The sequence below is a fragment of the Porites lutea genome, chromosome 5, assembly GCF_958299795.1.
Source record: "Porites lutea chromosome 5, jaPorLute2.1, whole genome shotgun sequence".
In the NCBI taxonomy this organism is placed as follows: Eukaryota; Metazoa; Cnidaria; class Anthozoa; order Scleractinia; family Poritidae; genus Porites; species Porites lutea.
In genome coordinates, this window is record NC_133205.1 from 9,626,097 (window position 1) to 9,642,647 (window position 16,551).

General features: G+C 39.9%; 1 protein-coding gene across 4 annotated transcripts; it reads left to right on the forward strand.

Annotated features, from left to right (window-relative positions):
• The first annotated feature begins 3,905 nt into the window (after positions 1–3,905).
• LOC140938683 (nuclear receptor subfamily 2 group F member 1-A-like) lies at positions 3,906–14,295 on the forward strand. 4 transcript variants are annotated; one of them, XM_073388182.1, is made up of 4 exons: positions 3,906–4,039; positions 12,139–12,461; positions 12,588–13,124; positions 13,352–14,295. In XM_073388182.1, exons 2-4 carry the CDS (start codon positions 12,158–12,160, stop codon positions 13,624–13,626), a joined length of 1,116 nt encoding a protein of 371 aa, XP_073244283.1. In that variant the 5' UTR covers positions 3,906–4,039; positions 12,139–12,157; the 3' UTR covers positions 13,627–14,295. The 4 variants fall into 4 exon arrangements, with proteins under 4 accessions (XP_073244283.1, XP_073244282.1, XP_073244285.1 ...); XM_073388181.1 differs by lacking the exon at positions 3,906–4,039 and adding an exon at positions 11,822–11,981; XM_073388184.1 differs by lacking the exon at positions 3,906–4,039 and adding an exon at positions 11,822–11,981 and having other exon boundaries at positions 12,139–12,455.
• Positions 14,296–16,551: the final 2,256 nt, after the last annotated feature.

Consider the following 16,551-nt stretch of genomic DNA (forward strand, 5'->3'; position numbering starts at 1 on the left):
GTGGGGGACAGCAGAAATAGGCTTTTACAAAAGTAACATTCCCGAGCTTTAATAAGAAATAGAATACGAGTTAATTTAGCAAAGTGTGTCTTCGCACCTAATTTGGTGAAGTGTCTCCGATGTTGGTTTTGACCAGGGCTGAAATTCTTTTTTGCGTTTTTTATGAACCTGGACAAGTGAAAAAATCGAACTTGGTCAATATCTACCGCTATCAATGAGTGAAAGGTCTCGCGTAAACGTAAAAGTTGAGCGACGTTCTTTTACGTTTATCCGCGACCTTCCTTAAATTTATCACTATCTTGTTTACGCGCTTAAAATTTACGTTCGTACGGAGGTAAAAACTACGCGACAGTGGAAATCCACGCCTTTTGTCTACGGGTCAAAATTTCATATAGCTTGAGTAATTTACTTCTCAAGCTTTCCTAATCACAGTAATCGTAATCACTTCGATGTTCCGGTTGTTGTTTGATGTAACTGGCCAAAATGACGTTCGTAGGGCAGGGAACAGTAAGAAAACAACAAAGAGACATCTGAAGTACACTGTTTACTAGCCTGTGCCAGGCTCTCAGATATTATATTGGGAACGTATTAAAACGAGCAAAGCGAAAATAAGACGCGCACGACTTGGGAGAGGGGACGGGGAAGGGCGGTGGCGCCGGGAAATCTCTCCCCAGCCCCCGCGCGTTTTTCGCATTTCTTATTACTGAACGACTTTCCACCACCATCTCGGAGCCTGGAACAGGCTAACTGTTTAAGTGCGTTTTAACCAGTTTATCGAAATAATGATAAATTCCCATACAAATCCTAGGGGCACCCAACGAGAATATAGTTAAAAAACACTTAAACATAGCACTGTTAAAAGTATTTTAGTATTTAAACGGTAGATATAGGCATATTTTTATCCCCTTAACATTTTTCGTCTGTTCGGATTTCCTAGCTGAAAGTCTAGTGATCCGAAAATTATAGGGATCAAAACTCACCTTTTCGAAAATTTCATCCAGAAGAAAGGCTCCCGAAAATTCTAGGAGACCTTTTTAGGGTAAAAGTCCGTTAAAAATGGGCAATTATACCATTTTTCAATTCATTTCGAAAATCTTGGGAGAAGCTAGCCTGTGAAGCGCAGACGTATTTCCGGTCGTCGCTCCGAAAACCATTTTCGGAGGGAGAGAAGCGATGACCGGAAATACGTCTGCGTTTCGCAGGCTAAGGAGAAGCAGGCAAGCAAGAAATTTTACAACAAGTGTTCCGAAAATTCTAGATCTCAAATCGTCTTCCGAACAGATATTTTCCGAAAATTGACGTTGGGTGCCCCTGAAATCCTTATTATAAGCCATTTCCGAGTTCCCCCAGGGCTTCTGCATCAAACCGAGGTTGAAAGTGGGGGTTTTTGGGACTCGGAAGTGGTCTGTTTGGCTTCGAGGAGGCCGTTGTTTGCCTGGGTACCCAGTGCTCAGCAGATGACCTCTGAACACCTCTTCAAACACACTGCATGACTGGACAAAATATTGATCATTAAACAGAACTTGGCCCCACTTGATTTCCGTTGCAAACACTAGCCTTGGGATATATATTTAAGAATTCAATCTTTTTTGCGATAACGATATCGTACGACTGACAAAATTAAACAACTAACCTCTTTCATATACTACGCAGTAAAATAAGTTTATGCAAAACTGATTTATACGAGTTTAGAATGGTATTCACCCGGGGTACCGAAGCTTTTTAAGAGAAATCGGTGTTTGAAACAAATTCGAGTCTTCTTTCGAAAATCTGAGTTTGCTGTACGTTGTGTTAATTTTGAAAATCGGAGTTTGTTGTTTTGAAAATCTTTGAAATAGGAGGCTGTTTTGAAATTTGAAATCAAAGTTGCCTTGAAAGTGGGCCTCATACAGACTTTGCACAGATGGTCGATCAAACCGACTGCCTTTGATATTAAAAACGAGAAAAAAGTATTTGATCTATTTTTTTTTAGGTCAACTGCTGCATTTAACGTTTTTTTTTTATAAGTGACAAATTGCGTAGAAGTTAAAGGTTAGTTATCAGAGACAATATTTTGAGGACCGTATCGAAAACAGAAGATTTCCGTCAAGAGAGCACTCCAATCTTTTACAAAACCAAGTGGCACTACTTGCTCAGTCGGTAATGAGGCCTGCAGAGCTGAAGGACACGGCCGGGTCCAATTTCCGGGACTGTTCAAACGTTGGATTGCGCTATTGACACACCGGATAAATCACTACCTTGCGGATAAGTATAAGGGAAACCAATTGCGCCATCTACTGGATAGCACCATCCACCAGTTAAAACAACTGGGACCAGACCTGTACTAAGCGTCTTAGGGTCGATTTCCACTGTTGCGTAATTTTTCCGTGCGAACGCACGTAAAATTTACGCTGGTAAATAAAATAGAGGCAATGTATGAAAGGCCCTTACCCCTCGCTCGTCTGGAAGCGCCTGCTACGCAGGCTAAGTTAGTACTGCAGTGCTAAACACATTGATAATTTAAGAAAGTACGTTATTTTTTTCGAGTTTAAAATCAGATTTCTGAAAGTTTGAATACTTCTTTGTAGAGGAATCAAAGTATCATGCTGACACACGATCGAATTGTCCACTCTCACTCGCTTACCTTACTTCAAGGTGGACCACATGTAGCTACATGTGGGCCAAAGTTCAAGTGAAACAATCTCCGATTCAGTTAAAAAACAAACTCCGATTTTCAAAAGCAAACTTCTAGTTTCAAAAACAAACTCTGAATTCCAAAATCAAACTCCTTCTTTCTAAAAACAAAGTCTGTTATTGATTATAAGCAAATTTCGCTTTAGATCAAGCAATATTGATAGATGTCCCTTGCCAAGAGAAGCTTCCTGCATAAGAGCTTGCTTGCCTCGATGTTAATAAAGAGTGAACACTGAAAACTTCTAGGGCATTCTCGAGGTATTTTAGGATAAAGAAATTTCTGAACAATCGAAATAACTGGTTGACACCCGTGAGAAAACCAAGCACTTTGGAAATATCTTACTTTATGGTAGTAGTTTCATTTTCTTTGAAAATGTGTGTGAATAGTTTATGCTATAGAGAAATATACGGGAGGTGACCGGACGTTCACCGTACATATAAGAAGAGCGATCCAAGAATGGAACAAGCTTTATGTGACCTCATGTAGCGCATAAGCAAAACATTTTAAACGATAAATTAAATAATTTCAATAAACAATTTCTTTCAATAGCGTTCACGCGAATTAGCTTAAAATTCCCACGGGGGTACTTGCTGTAATGCCCCCTGCTAAGGGAGGGCTCCTCCCTAACCCGAAAGAGGTGCTTTTTTACACCTCAGTTATATGAAAGGGTAGAGATATTACGAGTTGAAGTATATGAAAGTGTCGGGAAATTTGTCATCACTGCGGTCTGTGAAAAAGCCCAAAAAGGCTAACGATGCACTTAATGGCAGTGAAAACGTCGAAGAAACGTTCTGGTTTTGTGATTTCTTCATCAATTTTTAAGACTGCATTAACAGCAGCTTGAGGGATGCAAAGTTCTAACCTAGGTATGTGAGAAGGACGAACATTAATAACCTGCAAACAAGCCCGCTCTATTTTTGGTTCTTTCGGTGTCGTGTTGATGTCTCGCATAATTAATTTTCACGTACTACGATCAGCATTGCAGTATTCTGGTTGCAGAATTTAATGTCACTGTAAAAAGGATACAATTTTTTTCCTACAGTACTTAAAAGGAAAAGCTTATTGGACCGCTGGTGAGTGGGGGCCCCTCCTTGTATAAATCTTTGTTGATTACCCCCCGGTAAAATTATGTTTGCGTAAGCGCATATTCCTGTATTAATTTCTATCGGACAATGGACTTCCGCTAGAACTTGAGATCAATGAGGTCACGAGACCCTAGAAGATCACATTACAAAAGAAAAGCTTCCCGCTTGATCACTTGGGCGAAGTTTGTGCGCTGCGCTGATTGCTCCTTCGGAATCTCAGCCGGCGGAAGCCATCGATTTAACTCTTTAAGCTCTGACGAAGACTGAAGGTCTCCATAAGGTAAATTGCAATGTTTTTTTACGTCGCTGTGTCTGTCTTGTAACCTAGTGAAGGAAGTGGTTGTATGCTTTTGTTTTTTATTTGCATTGACGCGTTCTGACGATGAAGTGATGAATCTAAAGTACTCGATTAATATGGCTAAAATTAGAATTTCTCTGTGTATTGTGCCCTGTGGGTCATAGAAAACAGCAAGACGAAACAATTCTTCACTATAGGCGTAGAAAACCACAAAATTGTAATTTTCCGCGTGCAGCACATGCTGAAAGGATGAAAGGAAGTCCTGGAAGTCTGATAAGGTTTTTCTGCTCTGAATGGATGGACAAGTTTTAAAGCATATTAACGGAAAAGGATATGCAGCAACTTTTAAAGTTCCCCTTGTTTTAGTTAAAAGCTTTGTCTGCATAATATAACCACGATGTCAGGACTTTTAGCAATCAGGAGCTTATGCTCTCGATCTAGGCAAGTGAATCATCTTGAATTTCAAGACGTGCTACTACGAACTATGGAAATCGCGCGCGGTTCTCATTCTACGGGCCAGACAACTCGTGCAGGATTGTTTAGTGGCCGTGGAAGAGTTTAAACATTGACCTTTGATGACCACGCAACTTAAAAACGCTATTTCTAGTTCATTTACTGTCGATAATAGATTTGACCTGGTATGTGGTTAGACATATACGACGCTCAAATTTTCAGGCAGTTGCAATATTATGTAAGGAGGAATTTGACACTGGTTGCACGCGTGACTTCACTATAAGACGGTTCAAACTTTGTTTTTAAATTCTCTGTTTTTAGAGTAATGGAGCTTTTAAAACTCTTTGATCGAGTCAGTGATAGGTCCATGCTTATCCCATTCGTGTTAAATTACGCTGAAGGAAATGAATGAGACTTTGCTTCAAGCTATATGTCTTACAGCATTACACAATTTGTCTTCTCATTTTTCATCAGTTACATTATACCCATGTGACAATGATGTGCTTGAGTTATTTGTGACAAAAAAGTCTTTTAGAGCTAATAAAAAACAGACGCGTGGCTGGGAATGTTACGCCTTTTGAAAAATCAACTAATACGATAAAGACAGAAAACGTTGTCACGAAATCAAAGATTATTTATTTTTCGGTCCTTTTTCAAATGGATTTGCTTTTATCGTTAGGCACGAAGGTCAGTGAAAGACATACATTAGTATAAAAATTGGATTAACTTATAATTAGGAAAATATATGCAGTCATATTTTGTCATCTGGGTGGGGAGGGACACTTTTAGACGACCACAGGGGAGGGGGGAAGGGCGGTCCGGCTCGATTATTATTGCTGTTTGGGAAATGAACCCACACTTCTCCCTCACAAGAGCGACTCGTAATCTGATATCGTTTTATATTGTTTTCCATTCTCTATCTCTGAAAAATGAATGTCATTTTAGATATTTTTGTTTGTCATATTGTCATTTCCAAATATTTTGGCTAGTAGTTGAGATTTGAAAGCTATTTTAAAATGATCCCTTTTGCAGAGCTCTCTCTATCTGTCAGCTGGTAAGTTGGAATATAATGGGAGCCTGAAATGATCGTTTCATTCAAAACATACCAAGTGGGTGTATGATCATACACCCACAGTCTGATTTTAAATGTGTCTCTTCTTCTGATAAGAGGCTGGTTTTCCTTATTTATTTTCCAAGGGGTTAGTTCCGTCTCAGCTTTGCACAGTGTTTGTTCTATTCTTCCAGAGTCTTGGATCTGTAATGTTTTCACTCATAATTAGCTGCAGGAAGAAATCATATAGTGTGCCAACTACTGATGACCCAGAATTCTCCAAACCTGAACTAAAACATAGTGCCGTTTGCTTTTTCATCAGTTTTCATTCACTTTTCGAGATTTTGAAGAGTGCTTGTGTTGTTCCCTCTTGAAAGGGCGGGGCTTTATCTCTGTTTAATCTCTGACTTAGCCCAGCTCTTTCTTGTTTTCAGTCTCGCAATAGTGCTTTTTTGAGGAGTTTCAACACAGGGATCCATTTATTGCATTTAAATGTAACGTGGGCTTTGGGGAGAAGGCTACTTCCTTGGCTCTGCGGGGGTTTCTTTACTAACCGATAGATTTGCTCTTCGCTCAGGAACATCTAGTTTTATTGCTAGTCTTGATAGCACGACAATACCGAGATGTCATGTTTTGACGTCCAGGCAAACCTTTCACTTAATTCCTTAGTGCTCACCACGGAAAAAGTAAAGATAATGCATCCCTAATATTATGCAGTCTAGCCTTTTACTTGTAGGCAGAACTATTTAGTTTTTGTAAGCTTAGCGCCAACAGTTGTTGAGCGAGAAAATGCCACTTAAGTAGGTTTATTCAAAAGGTTTAAACGTTTTTTTACTTTCACTACTAGAAACCTGTAGCTCATTTGACACGAAAACTTACAAATAAGGTATTTTCCAGCTGCCATAAAATCCGTTTTTCTAGTCCACACTCAAAGTTTCTGGTGGCTATGATAATTCAACTGTGAGACAATGGCCCGTGTAATGCGTTGGAAAGCTTTTGTGTAGAACTCTGTAAAAGAAACATTTAGCTTCCCCCGGCAATCAGTTTTGTTAGTAGGCCTGTGGTTTGCTTTTTTTATTTTGCGATGATATTTTTGATTTTCTAGTTGGGGGATATATGGAAGTGGTTGGAAGGTATATTCCCACTGAAAAGCTCATCGAGGGAAAAGAAAATGTACTCATTTCAAAAGGCGTGAAATGATGTAGGTGGATGATAAAAGAATCGATACAGGGATGCAGATCTCTTCAAAATGTCTGGTTCCGCTTTAAAAGACGTCATAACGTTGCATGTGCACGTCTTTACTGCGGATGCAATGTGATAAAGTCGTGGCTTTTAATTAAGTAATCGTCAAAAAGGTCAGCGCGAACGTTTCTTTGGGTAGAATTTTGTCTGTAATATAGTATTTCTATACTAAAGTAACAGTGGCGATTCATTTTTGGGCCTATGCCCGCTTAATTTTTTTTCCAAATTTTGTAAACGGTATTAATGGAATATTTGTAATCTTGCCGGCAAAAAGAAAAAATTATACATTCCTAATCACCGTAGTATCGACCAAATCTCAATATAAGTGGCCCTATTTTTAGGTAATGGTTCAAAGCATTTAGAGAAGCGATCGACCATTGTTTATATGGCCTCCTGATATAACTTTTCAACAAAGTTTAATACAACGGATGTAAATTAATTAGCCAGGTGCCATGACCAAAACATGACTTGAAACAGTCGGTAGCAGATATACCTTGTTAAAGGATTTTGAAATTCAACAAAAGAAACATGTTTAACAAAAGAATGCTTGAGATTAAAATTTTTGTTCCCGCGGATCGGTAAAAGGATAAAGATCGGCGTCTAGCACTTTACGTATGATCTTCATTGCCAGCTTTTTAAAATGAAATGCCGTTCGGTTTGTCACGCGACGATATTTTTGAACAGCCTTCGAACAGCTTTGAATGACAACAAGTATACGATTTTTTGCACTTTTGGTGGTACACCACAGCGTAACTCTCGAGTAAAAACCGCGTTGGTGTTTTTAAAGACCTCTGCTACGTATCTTCAAGGTAATTAAATTTGGCGTCGTTGAGCGTTTCGAAAATTGGCTATTAAATTGACGTAAAATAAATATTAAAACGCTTTCTTCACCACTGGAAACGGAATTTTAAATTTTGTGACCTAAAATTGGCATTTCCCAAGATGTTTGAGATGAAAAGGCTCATAGCCGAAAACAAATGGACACTGTTTTAGATTATGTTGTGATAAAAAAAATTATCGATTTAGGCGAGATTCTTTTAGCCTTCGTGCAGGCTAGATTCTTTTGTATATTTAGTAAACATTTAAAAGGTTTAGTGTTGTTTAGAAGCAAAACTGATCTCGTGACTTGAACATAAACAGAATAATCTTATTTCCCTAAGAGTTTGTTTGAATAATAAAAATATATTGAAAAACTGTTAGGCTAACAGGTTTTTCAAAAGCCCACAATTTCGATCCGTTTGAATCTTCTTCAGTTTTGTCCATTCGTGTCTACTTTTTGTATTTTCTGTATTAATTCCTTCTTTTAATGTTTTGCGCGATAATTGTTATGTTTCATTCAATTTTGGTGATAGTTCCTATTGTTAGAATTTGGATAAAATTCGTGACACAGCTAGCTACAGCTGCTCAATTAGATGTCACAATCTTTCTCCTCCAAGTTCCTCTCCGTCTGAAGTTTTGGGAAGAAGTTTTCGTCAAATGACATGCGGAAAGTTTCCAGCGCTTGTTTTGATACTTTGAAAGCAAACTAGGCGTCAATGTGGCTATATTCCTCAAAATCATAAGGCAACCATTGAAATTATTCTCTTCAAAATTTGCGAAAAAAAGAACATAAAACACTCAGCTAACCAGACTTTTAAATCATTCTGTTCTGTCATCTGGCAAAAAAATTTCTCGTTGTTTTTTCAGTGTTTCGCATTTTTTATTCACTACGCTTGACATAGAATTGAATTAAAACTGTACTTTTCGGCAGAGGTAACGCTGACATTCGAGCATTGAGAGTCTGGGTATCATTTTCGTTGTAAGTTATATATTTTATATCAATTGGTTTGGACTTGTGCAATGTACTATTGCAGTCAAATTATATTGATACCAAGGCCAACATTTAAGTTAAATGCAGTTTTTTGTCGCTTCATGAAGTTGTTCCAGAGAGACAGGTATCACGTAGTTCAGGCATTAGAGAATCTGCCTTTGATAAAAGTTTGTTTCAGCACTGGAAGCCAAATGATCGATACTGAATAAGCATGAGCCAACCTCAAGGTTCGACTTTAGCTGTTTTGGACGCTTTCAAGGCCAGTTTATACAGTGTAGGATCGTAGCGTTTCTCTCTTTTAACCTGGATATGAAGCCCGTAAGGCGAGGATAGTCGCGCATAATTTAGGCGCTAACTGGGGCGCGATTACTAAACTCTGTAATGCACATGCTGAACTGCGGTGGCCACTCGCCTCGCGAGTGTCTACCCCTCTCGCGCGCATCACTTATATCGCGTTCTGCTTCGCCCCGCAAGCCACTCGTACTCACTCCAGCCACATCTCGGTCAGACTCGCTGAGACTTGTTCTGTATCTGCGCAGCGAACTCGCCCAAAAACCGACTTGTATGGTACAAATGTTTCTCAGTTACGTAAGTGAAGTTCATGGTAGCTATGTAGCCTGCATTTCAGACAGTCTTAGCGACCTCATAAGTGGTGACCCAAGACATTTGACCTTAGAAGTTTAATTTTCTTTTATCCATTAACCGTTCTACAATAGCCACAAGTTCTTATGTTCGCCCCACCGCAGCACAACATAATACATATTGAGCGCATCAGTGATTTTGAGCTGATTGCAAAGTAGAGTAAGATTTCACTGTTATTTTTAATTTAGTGATAAATTTCTTCTGGTTATATCGATGCGTAGTTAGTTACAAAAGTCAGTTAGCTGGTCTTGTAGATGTTTATCAGGGGTCGTGTGTTGATATAGCTTGCCCCGTTCACAAGGGACGCTCTTTGACTGTAGAGCGTGTAGTTTTTAGGCAGGGATAATGTTCCTAGGTTATAGAAGCATTAACAGCCATCGGCGGAAAGTGCCCAAGTCGATTTGCCCGGCTTACGCGTGAATATAATACTTACGTTTAACGATTAATGTCGTGTAACAATGTAGCAAGCGCAGGCTTGTTTGTTTACAGAACAGAATCTTTGCGACAAGGACATCCGTCGTAGCATTCATTTGCGTAATTTGCGAAGAGGAAGGAAATTCTGTCACGATTAGTACGTCCACGTGCAATTGAAAAACTCTTTGACCGAAGCTAAGTGGTATTTCCTTCTCGGCGATATAGGGTAATTCTAAACTATTAAATGTTATAACCTTTGCCTTTACTTGTTGAAATTTCATTTAACTCAAATGAATATCGCTTAAGACGAATGGCTTTTAATTATAACCTATTTTAATATTAAACTATTGCTTGTTTCCATGGGCGCAATTTTTATTGTGTTCATAAAAAATATTGTGCGTAAAGCTGAAAATAGTGAGCGAGTGCGGTGTATTATAATGAATTAGAATTGACCCGGAAATTTCCTCTGTTTAGCTTATGTCCTTGTAAAATTGTAAATACAACCAACCGCACAATCAAACACATCAATAATAATAAGTCCATGACCTTTATAGTCCCGTTATCAAACAAATTGAGTACCGAAGGAGAGGCGCGAAAAATCGCGTTTTGGTGGGCAATAAATTACGCCCTCTTCCAGATCTTTCCAGATATCCGCAAAGAATGAATTGAAAGCGAAGAAGTGGGAAAAATTTTGGCGCGTAATATTTGGTTACTTTTCCGACGGAAGTGGGATCTAGTTACGTATGCGAAACAAAAAAGTAAGACCCGCCCCCTTTGGCATGTCAAGGTTAAACATAGTTTTGTATAAACACAATTCATCAAGCTGTCTTTTCGCTATTATCATCAGCTTTTAGTGTTTTTATAATGCTGCAATTTTATCCCTGGGAAATGTGTGCTATTTTAAGAATGCAACAGAGCCGGCCCTTTGTCTGGTCAACGCTTGAAGAATCTAATAAAAAAAATCGTGAAGCGGTTGCCTCAAACATGATTTGGACGCTTTAGATAGGTGGTTAAAAAATTTTAGCTGCTTTTTTCGCGGAATATGTATCATCAGCTAGCCAGGTTCATTAAGAGTAATACTTTTTTTTGTTTCTTCGAAAAGTAAAATTTGCGTGACTTGGTGTAATTGTATTAGGTTCTTAGGCTAAATGATAGCGGGCGGTTGCTCAAATTCAGTAAACATCTTTGCGTAGTATCTATTTGGTATTTCTCGCAGCCTAATTATGCAAGTTATCTACGAGTAATATTTCTCGTATCTACAGCATACTAGCATTCGTCCCTGTCAGCAGAATTGCGTTTTGAAAAAGCAGAACTTTTTCTGGTTGTTTCTTGACTTCGTGGTCTCCTAGGAGCTCAATCGGTCGTAGCATTAATTTACATTTCCACTAATACAATGTAAAATACTTATGTAAATAAGCAAAGGTTGCGTGTCCGTGCGTATGTTTTGGGCAAAGTGAAAATTATCCATCTTCAATCTCCTAGATCCGTTATCAGGGCATGTCATTCAATTGACCATCGTTGACAGTCATGTGTTATCATGAGACATGGGTCAAATGGACGTTTTCGCTTCTCTCCTGATCGGAACAAAGACCTTCGCTAAGGGGCGTGCTAGGGGACTGGATATTCGCTCTGGTATATTCTGGCGTGACTGTCAACAAACTTAAAAGTCAAATGGAAAGCACAACAAGGCCAATGAACGCTGCTTGAAGTGATCAACTATCGATTTTTTGTTTTTCGTGATATCTCGATTGACACTCACACGCCGAGGTGTTAAATTGCTGTTTACTCAATAAAGCTCACGTGTCTGCGACATGCGAACCTCGCTTTTCTCTAGCTTCCGAGATAATTTTTCAATATGACTTGCAAATTGCTTTTCTTTGGAACCACGATCGCCCGGGGCAGTACTTATTAAACAGTACAGGCTTTACTGCGCAGAGTTATAATTAAACTTCCATCGCGGGCTTACAGACAAAACCTGATCGTGATAGCGGAACAAGGTCTATTTGACCAATCACACGTTCGTTCGTAACAAATGCAACCAGTGAAGCAGAACTTTCGCAGGCCCCCGGCAATTTGTGAGCCAACTTTAAAGAGCACTTGAACCTCGTTTGACAGGCTTACCATATATAGAATCGGTCGCCACGGAAACCCGACATTTTCAACAGATTATGTCAAAGTTCAGCCTTTTCAGACATGACACGGTTGATGTTTTTACATAGCGACTTACTGTTCGAAGGTTGTGTACCCTCCACTCTTCTACATATGCCGCTTTGCTGCGTGAAAGCAGCATTCGCGCGAGGGTTTTAAGTCAAGTAAGTAAACGCAGTTAACGTGGCCTTGGGATCCCGTTAATAGATCCCAGGTTCCAAAGTTGCCTCGAGATTGAGCGGCCGATCACGGAAATGCCATCCGCTTGATCACGCGCGATCTTCAACCACGCTAACTCTTAGCTCGTAATTACATCCACAGTCCTAATTTGCTGAGTGGTATGGCCGTGGTCCCTGCCCCTCAGACATGGTGCAGTGAGAAGACGGAACCTTTAGAAGAACCGACGGAAAAAAATGTGCAGCAAGTGGAGTGCGCAGTTTGCGGCGACAAGTCTTCGGGAAAACACTATGGAGTATTTACCTGCGAGGGGTGCAAGTCGTTCTTCAAGCGTAGCGTCCGTCGGAACCTCAGCTACACTTGTCGTGCATCGAGGAACTGCCCTATAGATCAGCACCACCGCAACCAATGTCAGTACTGTAGACTGAGAAAGTGTATAAAGGTCGGCATGAGACGCGAGGGTACGGGTGAGAAATTTTCATTTTAACAATACTAAATCAATGTTCTTCAGTGTGCGATAGTAGGTAGCTCGCAAGTATCCCGTGGCTGCTCGAGCAACTTGTTGAATGAACCCTTTCACCTTATCTCAACAGCCGTCCAACGAGGTCGAATCCCTCCAACTCAAGTACCGCAACCGAGTCCGCAGCATTCAGCGCTGAATGGGAGTGATGTGTCGAATGGTCATTCGTTTCTGTCCGGTTTTATCAGCCTTCTCCTGCGAGCAGAACCTTACCCCACCACTAGATTTCAACAGGGGTTGAACATGCCATGTGGAATCATGGGCATCGAGAACATCTGTGAATTGGCCGCTCGCTTGCTGTTCAGTGCGGTCGAATGGGCTCGAAACATACCGTTCTTTCCTGACTTGGCTGTAACAGATCAAGTGGCTTTGCTGCGTTTAGTTTGGAGTGAGTTGTTTGTGCTTAACGCTGCCCAATGCCCGATGCCGCTCCAAGTTGCCCCGCTTCTCGCCTCCGCCGGTATCCACTCAAACCACATGTCCCCGGATAGAATGGTAACGTTTATGGACAACGTGCGAATCTTTCAAGAACAGGTCGAGAAGTACCGAAACCTGCATGTGGACGCTGCTGAATTTGCTTGTTTGAAGGCCATTGTGCTTTTTACATCAGGTAAGTCAGCTCGCTGGGCGCCACTTTCTTCATGTTTGAAATATATTTTGATATTTTATTTATAACTGTCTTTGAACATTAGTAACATTTGATCTATTGCGGTGAATTAATAGCAATGCCCTCCCTATTCAAGGTCGTGTGCTAGTCCACTGCGGTGCGGCCTATCGCGCCACCAACATTACTTCAAGTATATACCAATGTCACGGATCCTAATTGTGTTTTCACAGATGCGTCCGGTCTTACTGACCCGCAGTACATCGAGAGTCTACAAGAGAAGACGCAGTGTGCTCTTGAAGAGTATACAAGAAACCAGTACCCGAACCAGCCGAATCGCTTTGGAAAATTGTTGTTGAGGCTTCCCTCTTTACGGAGCATTAATTCATCCATTGTGGAACAGCTTTTCTTCGTTCGTCTCGTGGGTAAAACTCCAATAGAGACATTACTTAGGGATATGTTGTTATCTGGAACGCCAACAAGCTGGCCTTACCTGCCTTGTTCATAGAGCAAAATGCTATAAAGCAAGCGGGGATTTTGGCGTTTCAGTTGAGCTTCACGCTGGCGCAACAAGCTACCGCTCTCGTTCTTGAAAAGAACACTAAAAACATTTTCTTCCCGTTCAAATTTTGTTAGCAAAAACCGGCTTCAAGCCTGAAACCTTTAGTCTAATTTTTATTTAGGTTCCTTTCTAGTTAGCAATTTATAAAGGATATTTCTTGTTCGTGCACGAACTCGCAACATTTTATAACTATTTGCGGAGACGACAAAATGGAACCCGCCGTTCCAAAAGTGAAACTAGTAGGTATGGTTTAGATATTAGTGACTGTGAATGTTCCAAGTTAAACTGTCTATGTACATAGTCGAGTCGGTTGAATTCTAGACGCTCAAACTAGCTTTTGACAAAGCTTGTTAGTTAGAAGTTGTATAGCGTAGTTATTTTTATTACAATGCTGTGTGAACCACGAGTAGCTTAGCTATATGTTAAAGTATTTTTTTTTCTCGTCGAACTCTAAGTTCGACCAGTGTTTGATCTATGTCTCTATGGACCAGAAATGGTCACGTTGCTGAAAGCAACAGGTTCGATTATTGCTTCAATGTCCCGAGTTATGTGTGTCAAGAAATTGATGTCCAAGACATCGTATAATGAAATAATACAAAATTAAAGAGACATTTTTGAATAGACGTGATGTTTAGCTGTTTAATATTCCTCACTTGTCTGGAAATGAAACGCAGAATCCGTTTATTCATTGCTAGAAACAGAACTGTATTATTATTTTTTTTCGCTTACAGTAGCTAATATAAAACCTGGGTTATTTAGTTTGGGGCGACATAGGTCAAGATATATCTTTTACCCTGTAAATAAGAAACAAATGAGTCGTTTCTCTTTGTATTGTACACTTTAATCGGGGTGATCGTTGGAAATGAATGGAACTTCTTTTGATGGTGATAAAAATACACAGTACACATCGGTGGCAAAGAACAATACTTAAGTGTCCTGCCGACTCAAATTTGCTCGTTTCATTTATTCATCGACAGACTTATCAAGGACGAGGAGGTACTTTCCATATAAAATGTAACTGGATTAAATGAATAGTAAGATATTAGAACTATGATGGCGTGCGAGTATATTGTTCTGATAAAGTTCTTCAGAGTGGCCTCCGTCGAGAAGACATTACTTTGTAAACAGGCTCTTATTTTGGAAAATGTTTAGACGGTTAAACAATACTCAACCACAGCAGATCCGTCGGCTTCCAAGTTCACTGCATGATCGCTCCGTTATCGTCATGTTGTGACACACAGGTGTTGTGTAGTGATGATGTTATTTATTGAGAACAATCTTTAATTTGGGGAATGTTGCGTTTGATGGTGTTACTTCAAACGGCGGAAGACAGCTAGTTTAACAGAACAAGGTTTTACATCAACAGGCAATGGCGAGTGTTAATTTCAGTAATGAGAAGAATGCAAATCTTTTCCAGCAGTTAACAGAAATTAAAAATGTTGCTCTCTTTTTCAGGCTGGCCGGCAGACTTTTTTTAAGTGACGAGAATGGACAGCAGAAGTTTCTCTGTTAGTCATGCCTTACATAATATCATGTATGACCTGCGTGTATAATTGTTTCCACACGGAAATTGGTTCTTCGACCTTGTATTTGCAACATAGTGCCGTGCAAACGGACTCAAAGTGTTCTAATTTCGAACCCAATTTCAAGGTCAATGAATATAGTGTTTTGGCGATGTCCCACCGCGTTGTTGTCTCTCATCGGTGACCTCTTGTTGTACGGGAAACGAAGGTGGTTTGAGTTATCTCTGAACTCAAACGGAGGCGGTGCTTTTTTATACCGAATTAGAAGCTAAACTGGGCCTAATCCCTCTGTGATTGTAGTCCTACTTTTCAAGCTTTCGACGGCTGTTGTGGTTGAACGTTTTCGCTCTTCTCTCGTAAACTATGTCGTCTGGTATGGTCCTCAAGAAAATCGTCGAAGAACGGTCTTTGGCTTTAAGTATGGGATGGTGCGGTGATCTGTTGCATAGCCATAACGCGTCAAAAATGACCTCTGCGAGCTTGTTAAACAGGAAAACAAGAAGCGGTAACATTAACTTCGTGAACCGTTAAAACTTTATTCCTATTAAATCGCATCAAGAGAAATGAACATAAATGTCCTTCACTCCCGCTTCTGAACGTGTCCGCAGTTTTCAATGCAATAATTCTTCCTAGTGATCCAACCTCGATTCTTAAAAAATTTTTCAGACATGAAATAAACACTCTCTCCTTTAGTGATTTCAGTTTTTATTCAAAGTAAAGATCTATGTTTACTCTAAGTCACTTGGTGAAATAACTTGCCACTCACAAGCGCTTAGACCGCGACATTACCAAGCTGAGAAAACGAACTAAGGGAGCGCTATTTGTTTTTAATTTTATTAAACTTCTTACTACTTCCTGTTGGTCCGCGTTAGTTTTGCCAGCTAACTGCCCAGATTTATGTTGCGTGATAACTTGTACTTCGGCGTGTCAGCTAAATGTTTTGGGGGATTTTGAGTTGTAACAATACACGCTATGTTTTCCAATAGAGCGCATTCTCTAATCACATTACTGCACTACAATTATCGACCTATCGACCTCTGATATATCTTTTACGTAGTGGTTTCTCCCCGTGTGAAGTGCCTACCCTTTATGTGGATACAGGAATTCTAAATCATCTTTCCTGTGATTTTGAACATAAATTTGGGCCCAAAAAAGCCATTTTAAAGTTTGCGTGATGGACAGTGTTTCGCGTGCTCTAATAAAATTCAACAATGTCTGCTTCGTATGTATATTAGCTGAAAGCAATTTCATTCGATTGTTTAGTGTCTGCTTTGAAATTCTCTTTGTCCGATCACCATTTTTAATCTTTGCACTTCCAAACCCACTTCTCATATTTAATAGCGAGGCA